The following is a 13,267-nucleotide window of genomic DNA, read 5'->3' on the forward strand; positions in this document are numbered from 1 at the left end:
CTCATCTCCTAAACTCAAACCAAACATACCCGATGTGACTTAAATAAGATGATATGACTTAAATAAGATAGTGACTTTTTAACTTTTTTAGAAGATGCCAAACAATACCTTAATTATTTTAATTATTTCTATATTAAACAACTTACAGAAAAAAGAAGATAAAAGTAATAATTATTTTACATTAAAGATAATTTTAAAAAAATTATAAGAATATAAAAAAGACCATGAATCACAAGTTATAATTTTTGAAAAAAATGTCCATAATCATTGAACCAATTTAATAAAATAAAAAATAAAAAATTGAAAGAAACCTGTCGTCCCTGGCTTGAGAATCTCTCTCTCTGCTGAATTCCACTCTCTTTCTCTCACTATACGTATCTACTCTCTCTCTCTTTCAAACTCAAAACAATCTTGCTACACACCTTTGATTAGAGGTCATTCCGTACAGCTCTAATGAGCTGTCCGGAAATTAAAAAAAAAAAATAGTGAAGTAAAAGATAAAAATAAGAGAAGAAGAAGACAAATTAGAAGTACATTAGAAATATTTTTTTAGTGGTCCAAATCATTTTTCAACTCAAAAATGGATGAGATTGAGCACCGGTACGTTGAAGTAAAAGGTCTGAAGCTCCATGTAGCTGAGATCGGGTCGGGCCAATCGGTTGTGGTCTTCCTCCCCGGCTTTCCTGAGATATGGTACTCCTGGCGCCACCAGATGATTGCCGTCTCCAACGCCGGTTACCTTGCGATCGCGCCCGATTACAGAGGGTACGGGCTGTCCGACCCACCGCCCGAACCCAAAAATGCCGCCTTGGGTGACCTCATCACTGACCTCCTCGCGATCCTTGATGCCCTAAGCATTCCAAAGGTATCCCGGAACTCCTCTTCGTTGTCAGTTACTTTGTGTTTGTTTGGTTGCAGAGAAAATAGTAGAGGAAAGGAAAAGAAAAGTAAATTTTGGGGCAAATTATAGTCGTGGTTCCTGTATCTTATGTTAATTTGGTCTAGTTTCAATTTTATTAATTGTCATTTAAATTTTACATTATATTAGTTGATAAACTCGGATAAGAAATTTGATGGAAATTAAAAATAAAATGATTCATTGAAATGGGGGATATACATATCATTTCAAGTTAGACATCATCAACCACTCGAGGGAAATTCACTACTCTAGTAATGGGTGGGCATTTGTCCGGCTGGGCCGACATACATAATAAGGGAAGGGAAAATTACCCACAAGTCCTGTTTGAAATATGTGTACATTATTTAATCCAACAACTTTTTGAGTGGACCCAAAAGTTCTACTTTTCCTCTCTCTCTCTCTCTCTGCTTTTTGCCTCGTTCTTTACATTTTCATCTCTTTCTTTTTTTTCTGCGTTTTCCTCTCCTTCTGTTTGACATGGACGACAACCGGTGATCACACATTTCTTATTCACTTTCTCTTTCTAATATATAGTCACCGGTGACCGACGATCACCATTGATTGGGGTTCACCGGCAACCACCAACTATCAACATCAACCTGTGACTTCATCCTCATCGGCAGCGAAGAAGATGAGTAAATCTACTCAAATCTGATGAGTAGATCTATATGAGATCCGACTAGATCTAAACAAAAAATAGTTGCCGGAGTACAATATTCTTTCTATATCTATTCTTTTCTTTGATTTCTCAATTTTTCTACCTTTTTTCTATTACACAAGTCTATTTTTCTGTTTTAATGGAGAAAATTTTCAAATTCTAAATAAGTTATTTTCGAGTATTAGTTACAAGCGGTAAAAATTATAAAATTTTGCAATTTCAATTTTTTTTTTTGGTGCTGAAATGAATCATGGTTTAAAACTGTAAAATTTTGCAGTTTCATAACATGTTTTTTAGTTTGATTAATAAGGATAAATACTTAATAGATTTTTGCTCTAAAACTGTAACATTTTACAGTTTCAAAACTTGTTTTTCAGCTTGATCAATATTGGAGATTATTTGCTTAAACCCTACAAAAATTGAAAAATAACATATGTTTTTCCCATTGTTGCTGTTTTTTGTCATTACATTTTTTTTCTTTTTTAGTGTATCAATATTTAGCACATTTTACTATGTTTTTTCGCTATAATTTCTCCATTTATTTTTTTTTGGGGTAATATTCTGGACATTCCAATGAGTCTCCAATGATGTTCTTAACGTCCAGCGAACGTTCTGGACATTCCAGTGACTTCCATTGGCGTTCATACAGTCCGGTGAACTTCCGGCGACTTCCCGGAGATACTCCAGCGACTTTCCAGCGATACTTTGGCGACTTCTCGGTGATGTTGAACATTCCGGTGAGTCTTCAGTGACCGTCTGACGGAAGTCCGACGGTAGTTGATGTAACAGCATCTGTAAATTTAAAAAGAAGAAAAAAAAAAAAAAAAGGATTTTTTGGTAACAATTAAAAATATATAAGACTAATTGGTACTAGTATTTTGTTTTGGGATTAGATGAGTTTTGAACTTTGTATATGGGGCTTATTGGTAAGTTCCTTATAAGGGAATTTGTGTTTGCGTAAGGCCGGCCCGGTCCTAACATAAGGTCTCTAGATCTGTCAAGCCTGACTCAAAAAATAATTATAAATCTCAAGTATCGGGCTATATGTTTAAAAAAAAAATAGCGCATTTATTTATAAATCTATCTTCACCTACTTAGGTTACATTTCGTCCAAATTATTTTCTTATAATCTAATAAGTCCTATAGGTGACATATAGTTACCAAAATACCCCTAATAATAATAGGGTGGAACACATTAATATTCACAGTGTGAATGTTCCAATCTTGCAACATTCACGTTGTCAATGTGAACATTCTCACTGCCAATTTATTTAATATGAATGTTCATATTACCAAATTGCTAAGAGTTTAAAAAATATTTGTAAAGGTAAAATTGTCCATAAAATACTTTAAATATGATAATTAGGATTTGGTGGATCAAATGTTCAAAATAATAAAATTTATTGAGATACAAATACTTGAAAGAGGATTTTATAATAAATTCCCCTTTTATTTTAAAAAACAAATTATGAAATCAATTAAAAAAAGAAGAGAACTTACAGGTAGGTCCTAATTGGTAGACTTATTGTCCAATAGGTCTTATAATAATTAATGACATTTTTCATCAAACACTATTAAAATTTTTCATTAATTGTTAATTTTCAGCAATAAATTGAAAATTGTCACAAAAATGTCACTAATTATAAGTTTTAGCGACAGTTTAAAAAATCGTCACAAAAAAAATCGCTAATTTTCAACTTTCAGCGATAGTTTGAAAATTGTCAAGAAAAACGTCACTAATTGTAATTTTTAGTGACAATTTATAAAAATCGTAACAAAAAAAAACACTAATTGTCAATTTTTAGCGATATGTGTAAAAAAATCGTCATAAAAAATTATTTTTAATGACGATTTTATTAGAAATTATTTTTAATAGGACTTTATGGGAATTAAGTCCAACTATTAGGATCTATTGGTAGTTTACCCTAAAAAAAGGGTATTTATTCATAAATTTTTCTTCACATACTTATATTCTACTTGGTCCAAATTATTTTCTCATGTTCCAATAATTCCTATAGGTGACATTATTATCAAAATACTCTTAATAATAATATGGTGAAATCCGCATTATTGTTCACATTGACAATTTAAATATTCCATGATGTAAACATTCACACTGTCAAATTTATTTAATGTAAATGTTCTCATCATAGAACATTCAAAATAGTCCAAAATAGTGCACACCAAGTTGCTAAGGGTTTAAAAAATATTTGTAATGGTAAAATTATCTATAAATTACCTTAAATATGAGAATTAGGATTTGGTGAATCAAATGTTTAAAATAATAGGATTTATTGGAATATAAGAATATCTTATGGGCTAATTGAGATACAAGTATTTGAAAGAAGATTTTCTAATAAATTTCCCTAAAAAAGTTTAAAACATTCTATAATTAAATTCAATCACATTATACTAATATCATTATAAATTAAAAAATTTTGTGTCTAATGCTGAGGCCCCTTTATTATAGATCATATATGAAGAAAAAAATTTATATATTAAATTTAGTCGTATGATTTTATCATACTTATTTTCAAAAAAATAATAGTGATATATTTTTAAATATAATATTATACCAACAGAACTTACATAATTTTAAGAAGTCATATAAAAAGTCAAAAAAAATTTATGTCATCAACAATAATAACATATATTATTACCACAAATGTGAGTTTCAATAAAATCAACAAAGATAAAACTCAAATCCCAACAAAAAATATATATTAGTATATTATAATTAATTAATTTAATAACGGGTAGGGCCGAGAAGTATAAATCCCAAACTAAACCCATTAATATATTGGACTGAAAATATTGACCCATTCTAGTCCTATGGGCTAAAACAACCTTTCCAAATCCTAAAAAAATAGGGCCGGGCCGACCGGGCCAACGGACCAATGCCCACCCTGTACATACCAATTGCTCAAACCACACTCAATTTGAATTTTTCTAATTTTTTTCTTCTCAATCTACACTATTAATTTTCTGTATTATCAAAATACCCTCATCTTCTCTATTTTGCAAATCCTAACTAACCATAGCCTAACCACCGTTGGCGTTGGCGGCCACCCTTTCTTGTCGTCCCCCCTCTCCAACCCATCCCCCACCCCTCTTCCACCTTCCCCAACCCGCGGTTACCCCCTCCTCTTTCTTCCTCCACCTCACCTTCACCTTCAAACCAAACCCTTGATCTCAATTTCTCTCTCTCTCTCTCTCTGACTACGAGTAGGGGGTTGCAAGGGATTTGGGCTTCAACGGTGGTGGGACGTGGAGGTAGTGATAGCGAGGGCGAGGTGTGGTGGGGCAGCAGGGTTGGGGGGCCCTACAATGGGGACTATGGAGGCTGCAATGGTGGTTAGGGAGGGGGGACATGGAGGTGGAGGTGGCTGGTGACGGCAGCTGGATGTGGGGAGTGGGCGGTAGAGGAAGGACGACAGTGGCTGGTTGTGTGTAGGGTGTCTGAAATAGTAATTTGATCAAGGGATATAAATGTGTTATGAAAAAAATTAAATGTGTGTTATAAAAAAAAATAGTGGGATGATAGTGTGGAAATAGAACTACTCGCTAATCAAAAACTTTGAAAAGAGTAAATGGATTATTTTATCCTTGATTTCAGTACAATTTCTAAAATAAGTTATCAATTTGATTAAATTAACACAATGTGAAAGATCAGGAGTAAAATTGATGCGATTAGAATTACAATGATCAAATTGACACATAAGACAAAGGGGTTGTTGGTAATATGTCCCTCAATTTCAAATTTCATTGCCAAAAGGACAAGCTAAAAATATTTAATTCCTTAAGGACAAAGTTCAAAATATTTAAAAAATATGACAATGATACCTTCAATTTCTCTCATTTTCTTAGATTACCACAACCACCACTGACCATTGTCGTCCACCGCCGGCCACCGTTGATCACCTTGGTTGGCGACAATTTTCCTGCGACCACTGTCGGTCGGCAAAAATTTTCAGGCACGATTCTTTGGTGACAATAAAATTTTACTATTTACTTTAAATATATAAATAGTGAATTTTTGCCATTGTTATCACTGATGACCACATTTACTATAATTATTACCATTATTCATATAGATATTAAATGAGTAATCAGTCAGAACATCGAATTAATATCGTTAACAGTAAAGTTTTAGTATTTCACTATTGAACGTACTAAAATAAGATTTTCGTTTGAGATCTCAAAATCAATATTCAAACTGATAATGACAACAAAAAAAAAACTAAAATAAAAATATATACATATAGAGAGATAGAAATAGAGAGATAGAGAGAGCACATATATTGCCTTAGATTTGGTTCAAATTAGAGTAAAATTTTACTGTCTGAAAAATAGAGCATTATAAGGAGACAGAGAGAGAGGGAGAGAATATAGATCTGAGATGATAGATCTCAGATCTAAGGTCATCAATCTCAGATTTGAGGTCTTGGAAGCGAAGGATGACGATGGCGGTTGCCGGTGGTATATGTTGAATATAGAAATTAGAGTACATAGAATCTTTTTATTTTTAGTATTATGTATATAATCTATGATTGTGTCAATCACTGATTTAGTATCGTTGCCTTATTTATATCGTTTCCTAAATTGTGTCATGAATCTATTATATATATATATATATACATGGTCTCTACCTCATTCATGGGAAAGTCAAATAATTCTTTTCATTCTTTTTGATATCAAAGGTAGGTTAAGTACTTAGTAATTTTGCTCACCCACCGCCCGCCCGCCAGACCTCAACCCATTCCATTGTTATATTTTCTTTCAGTATCACTTCGTGGTGATCTCTTCCTCTATCTACTAGTTTATTCCTATCCCAGATATCTCAATCATATTTTTTTTTACTGGTAATTCTTTTTTTTTTGTGCTTATGCTCCACTCTGTCTTTCCCTTTGTTTCAACCTCAAATAGGTTCCTATCTTCAAACCTATTTGAGTTTGAGGGGGGATATTATACATATATCATGGTGAGCATGGTGATATACCATGTGAACCACCTAAGCCAGCCCATCTGGCGCACAACCCAAGTCTCCCCCTTGGCCGACATGACCCCTTAAACTGTCCTGACATTGATTCTTGTCAATTCCTGCCGCGGTCCGGCATGACCCCTTAAACTGTCCTGACATTGATTCCGGTCAGTTCCTAGCCTGATCGTTGTAAGAACTGATCGGAATCAATGTCGAGACAGTTTAAGGGGTCATGTCGGACCATTGTAGAGATCAACCGGAATCAATGTTGAGATAGTTTAAGGGGTCATGCCGGACCGTTGCAGGAACTAGCAAGTGTGGCACACATATAACTTATGACGTGGTGCTAAACGATGATGGCAACAGATGACTGAGTGCGCTACAGGGCGGCTTATTAGAAAGTGCGCCAAGGGGGCCACTTGGGTTGTGTGCCAGATGGGGCTAGGTGGTTCACATGGTATATCACCATGATATATGCATAATACTTTCCCTTTCTGGTTAGTTTCTTCTATGGCAGTTCAGTCTCTATTTTTTCCCTTTTTAGAGTGCGATACTGATGTATTTAGCACTTTTTGGCCTTTTTTATTTAGTGGACTACCAGATTTGTGCGGTAGCATTTATTTGGACTAGCTGTTGAGTTTTTTTTCAGGCTTTGGTGCTGATGTATTAAGCATTTTTTGGCCTTTTTTATTTAGTGGACTACTAGATTTGTTTGGTAGTATTTATTTGGACTAGCCGTTGAATTTTTCCTGGCATTGGTGCTAATGTATTAAGCACTTTTTGGCCTTTTTTATTTAGTGGACTACCAGATTTGTTTGGTAGCATTTATTTGGACTAGTCGTTGAGTTTTTTTCGGCTTCTTCCAGTCATCTGTTGACAAGCTGTGATTGTTGAATATCTTCACACCAGTTTGAGGGGGAGTGTTGAATATAGAAATTAGAGTACATAGAATCTTTTTATTTTTAATATTATGTATATAATCTATGATTGTGTCAATCACTGGTTTAGTGTCGTTTCCTTATTTATATCGTTTCCTAAATTGTATCATGAATCTATTATATATATACACTATGTTACATAGACTCGGGTATAGGTGTCGGGTGCGGGTATGTATCTACAGGTCGGACTTATTAAATCTTAAGTTTAAGGGTACGCGGACTCGAAAAAAAAAATTATATTTTTTTATTTTTAATCTAATATGTGAAATAAAATGGTACTATATGTAACTTATAGTGTCAAAATGACATTTATAGTAATTATACAATAATATGCACATATAATAATTGTGTTATATATAATTATATAAGAAGTATCCATTGAAAAGTATCCGACACATATCCCCTATGAAGCACGGATACTTCAAAAAGGGTGACGTATCCGTATCGGATACTTATCGGATACCGATACTCCTCGGATACTCGCGGATACGTATCGGATACTTCTTAAAAGTATCAGATACTTCTTAATTAATTTTTTATTAATTTTGAAGTATCGAATACTCGAAGTTATATATTACTTATAATATTTTGTTTAGTTCTTTGATAAGAGCAATATAGTGAGAGTTAAAGTAATAGAATTTGTCAAATTGATGTATCCTTGTTATCTCTCTCACTTCTCTCTCGCTTTTTCACTCTCTCACGTTTCTTCTCTCTGCTCTCATTTTTTTTTTGGTGTTGGCATGTAAGGATGATATTTAATTTGCATTTGCATTTACTTTTGCTTTTAGTTTTGCATGTTTTATGAATGTTTGAGCACTTTTAGGTTAATAGGAATCCCTCTCCTTATTTATTAATTTACTTTAAGTTTTATTTTCATGCATATTACATTATTAAAATTATATAAAAAAAAAAAATTATGAATGTATCCCCGCTGTACCCGTATCGTACTTTTTCAAATTTTGACATATCGCCATATCCACATCCCCATATCACCATATTCGTGTCCGTGCTTCCTAGGCTACCATTGATGACTTAAAAAAGTATATTTGCTGAAATTTTTATTTAAGAATGGTTTTTTGGTTTTAGTTAAGGTCTTGTGATATTCAATGATGAAGGGGAACAAGTTGAAACTATTGACCTTGAAGACTCTTAGTTTTATAGGAATCGTTCTTCTTTATCAAGTTATCTTTTGCTTTAGGTTTTATTTTTATGCATACTGCATTACTAAAAATTGTTAAAATAATATTTTTTACGAACGTATCCCTGCCGTACCCGTATCCTAGTTTTTCAAATTTTGTCGTATCGCCGTATCCGTATCGTATCGTATCCATATCCCGTATCCGTATCCGTGCTTCCTAGCATATCCCATACCCTTGTCCGAGTGTCGGGTGTCCGACACGGGTATTTGATCTATTTTAAAGAGTCCGTGTAACATAGTATATACATGGTCTCTACCTCATTCATGGAAAAGCCAAATAATTCTTTTCATTCTTTTGTATAGTCGCATCGAATGGCAGCGGTGATTGAGACAGTGGTGGTGGTGGTGGTGACAAGCAGCACCAGTAGTTGAGACAGTGATGGTGGAGACGGTGGAGGTGGTGGAACAATAGTGGTCGTGGTAGTGGAGATGGTAATGGTGGTGGTGGAGAGAGTTCTTAGAGAGAGAGAGAGAGAGAGAGAGAGAGAGAGAGAGTTAAGACAGACTGAGGGAGAGAAAGAGTGTGTGTGTGTGTGAAGAGGTAAATTTCTTACACAGTATAAATCTAAATTTTTTTGTCCTTACAAGATTTCTTTATTTTGGAGGAGTTTATGAACCAAAAAAATTAGAGTTTGTCCTTTTCAAGAAAAAAGGGTCTCTAGGAAGGAGTTATGGCCAAAAATCCCTAGGACAAATTACAGGACTATGGAGTTTCTTTCACAATTTTTTGGATATACATCTTGTCATAGTAACCTGAATATTTTCTTCAATTATAATTGGCTTTCCAAGCTATTTTTATAATTGTACTCAAACATTAAGAAACTAGAGGCAATCTCAAAATCATAAGAAAATGTTTTTAAAGGCTAGAAACCTTCTGCATTCTACCAAACATCATGGGATGATTATCAAAAGTTAATTCCACATCAAGTGTAACCTGTGTTATATGTCTGCTTCTACTTCCCCTAGTGTGCCCATGTCTATTGGGGTAAAGGTGTGGGATATATGTTACACCTGTTTTCAATTTAGATATTTGGATATTCTAATTTTCTGTGACTTTTGAAGAAGAATATGCTCATATTTATTAGTAAATTAACATTTCTGACTTCCCACACAAACGAGAGGTAGGAATTCCATATTTCCCTAAATCTTATTTTGAAATACATTTTTTAATAATTTACATTTAAAAACATTATACAGATGCAATATATGTAAGTGTGTAAGACGTGTTTCCATACCCATATTTAACGTTTTGATGCATATCTCACGATTCTAAGCTTTAGATTTAGGAAGATTTGATGTTTGGACATGCATTCGCACTCGATACTTATACCAAGTCCATGTAACATAACATTTAATCCTTTTTTGCTTCCAGTCTCTTTCATGCATTTTATTCATAGGTTTTTCTCGTTGCTAAAGATTTTGGGGCTTGGCCTGCTTACTATTTTGCCCTTCTCTACCCAGAGAGGGTCTTAGGAATCATAACTATGGGTGTGCCATTTTTGCCCCCAGGTTCCACTACATTCGACAAACACCTGCCTGAAGGTTTCTATATCTCAAGGTGGAGGGTATGTAGTAACTTCATCAGTTTGCTTGCTTAGAATTGAAGAAACAATCCTTTCATTTTATTTTTTATTTATGACTGAGAACTCAGCCTAGGCAAGGTCTTTTGGACCCAACCCAGGTGTGTAAACTCGAGGTACAGAGGCCACCCCCAACCTAAGCCTACGAACTGGGCAAATGCGAGGGGATTTGGAACCTCAGAGCTTATGGATGGGAACCTGGGCGATTGACCATCCAAACTACCTCTCTGGGTTATTGAAGAAACAATCTTAACTGCTTGCAATTTGATGTTTGTAATCTCAATGCTAGGAACCTGGACAAGCTGAAGCTGATTTTGGCCGTCTTGATGCCAAAACAATTGTGCAAAATGTCTACATTCTCTTCTCCAAAAGTGAAATACCAATAGCTGGAGAAAATCAAGAAATTATGGATTTGGTGGAACCAGACTCTTCCCCCATGGTTCACGGAGGAAGATCTTGAAGCCTATGGAGGTTTGTATACGAAATCTGGATTTCGCACTGCCCTGCAAGTTCCTTACAGGTAAAATGGTTTTGCCCTGTGTTCACATTAGTCAAGAAAATATAGGCCCCTGCCGTCTTCCTTCACTCCCCTTTTGTCTACAATGCGAGCTAAAGCCTATGGCTGTATCAACAGGGCATCAACTGGACTAGGATGCCACACCTTCTACTCATAAGAGCACGAAACCTAGAGTCTATGAAGCACAGACACTTCTAAGAGGGTTATGTGTTCGTGGATTGTCTGTGTCCAGCACTTGCACTTATCCAAAACATTCATATTTTTGAAAAAAAAAAATTAGACCTGAACACTCTTTGAACACTTGGAGGAGGGCACACATGTCCATCATTTGAACACACATAGATTAATTATATAAGTTTGAACAATATACTTCGGAGATAGGAAACAAAGATAAAAGAAAACATGTATATTTGTAAAAGTTAATGTTATGTTGCATTTTTTTTTTTTATTATCTTTGAAAGATATATTTGTAAATATGATATATAATAAATATAGAAACTTATATATTTTGTCTGTCCCCCCACGTGATGTGTCTTACATTTTTTTTGGAAATTGTTGTGTCGTGTGTTTGTATCCGTGCTCCGTAGCCTGAATGTAGACTGGCAGTTATCAAGATCACCACACTAATCAACAACAGGGTAACAATCAAATCTGAGTCTGAAACATTCATTCTTCATGCTCCTTCATAGTATCTATCAACATACTGAAAACAAAAGATTTTCTAGGTCATACCTTGATAACTACCCAGACCAATCAACACTACACGTCACATGGTTTACACACTATGATATATTGACAAGCCATGAATGTATTGAGCACCAAAGACCTTCAACTTAACTATTTATAGTGTGTTCAAACCATGGTATATAGATAACTTATGTGACCAAACAAAAGTTCGACTAATTAAAACTTTTGAACCAGTTTGGCTGACTGATTTCTAACCAACTACCATCTAATAATATAGGTTTGCTGATATGTTCTTTTACAGGTCGCTTGGTGAAGAGTTCTACAAAAGTTGAATGTCCGGCATTGCTGATCATGGGTGAGAAGGATTATGTTTTCAAATTTCCAGGAATCGAGGACTACATAAGGAGCGGACAGGTGAAAACGTTTGTCCCTGATTTGGAGATAACGTACTTGCCTGAAGGAACCCATTTCGTTCAGGATCAAATCCCTGATCAGGTGAACCAACTAATCCTCACCTTCCTCAGTAAGCATAGTTGATTTCAAATATTCAAGGGTTGGTTTGTTGTTGTAATTTGAAATGTGTTGAGAGGTTTGGTTTGGAGCTCAAGAATACATTTGAGGAGTTTGAAGTCACAATTGTGCCAATTGTGACATGAATAATAATTAACTATGTTGGGCATTATCAAAGGAAGAATAATTTTGTAGTTCTTCTGTATGTCTTGAAATTTATGTGCAAGATGTTTGGTGCAGCTTATGGAGCTGCCTATAGCTCTTTTCTGCTTTGAAAATTTGTGCCAGTGTATTTGTTGCAATTTTTATTTACTGCTCATGAGATAAAAATAAATTAAAAAAAGAGAACAGATTATTGGGAAGGGGAGAGAGTGGTGGTTTTAGCTTCTGCACTTTACTATATATTAGGGCAGATTAATCATTTGCTGGAAAAGCTATTTCAATGGAATCAAATTTGAACCATAGAAATCTGCCATCATAAACTAGCTTTTTTTCAATTAATAAGCAATTGCTAACACATATAGCAAGCTCTTCTAACTTTCATTTTTGGGTGAGATTTGAAAAAATTATAATTAATTTTAACGTAATTATACATGTCTCCCTCCAGTAACAGAGGTGTTAACAGAATTAATGAATGGCATCAAATTACTATTTACCCTTACATGTTTATGTCAAATTACTATTTAGCCTTGTATATTTGTGTCAAACTAACCAAACTAAACTAAATTAAACCAAGCCTTAAGTCTCATCAAATGGGATCGGCTGTATGAATTTTTCTTCTATTCAGTTCTATCCAAGACCATTTCGTTAGTCAAATTAAGGAGATTTATATCTCTATTTACTATATTAGTCTACGCCAATTTAGGTTTATCTCCCTAATACTACTATTTACCATCATTGTATCATATTTGTGTCAAACTAGGTTGGAAAAATTAAATTGACGTCTTTCCATAAGGTTTGAAAAAATTATCGTTAGTTCCATAATTTTAACATAATTTACACATACCATCCTCTAATAATATTTGTCTTAAATAGAATTAATTATATATTTGTGTCAAATAACTTTTTTACCCATTAAATCTTTTTTTATTTTTTTCTTCTCTTATGTCTCTATTCTCTTTATTCCATCTCTCTCCAACCACATCACGCCACGCCACTACCGCTACTTCACCATCTTCCCTCCAACACCACAAAAAACGTATCCCTCCGCCCTTCCCCGCTCCCCTTTTTCCCTTATCTAACACCACATGCTACCCTACCTCTCGTTCCTTTTCAACAC

General features: G+C 34.4%; 1 protein-coding gene across 1 annotated transcript in view; it reads left to right on the top strand.

The window, feature by feature from the left end:
- Positions 1 to 429: 429 nt before the first annotated feature.
- LOC114277280 (epoxide hydrolase 3-like) overlaps positions 430 to 13,267 on the top strand; it is a 56,095-nt gene continuing 43,257 nt past the window's right edge. Inside the window, exons 1-2 of the mRNA XM_082888560.1 lie at positions 430 to 865; positions 10,092 to 10,259. Coding sequence (XP_082744686.1) covers positions 581 to 865; positions 10,092 to 10,259 — 453 coding nt within the window. The 5' untranslated portion in view covers positions 430 to 580. The remainder of the gene's footprint in view (positions 866 to 10,091; positions 10,260 to 13,267) is intronic.

This window comes from Camellia sinensis, chromosome 9 (genome assembly GCF_055761805.1).
Source record: "Camellia sinensis isolate YWXY chromosome 9, ASM5576180v1, whole genome shotgun sequence".
Taxonomy (NCBI): Eukaryota; Viridiplantae; Streptophyta; class Magnoliopsida; order Ericales; family Theaceae; genus Camellia; species Camellia sinensis.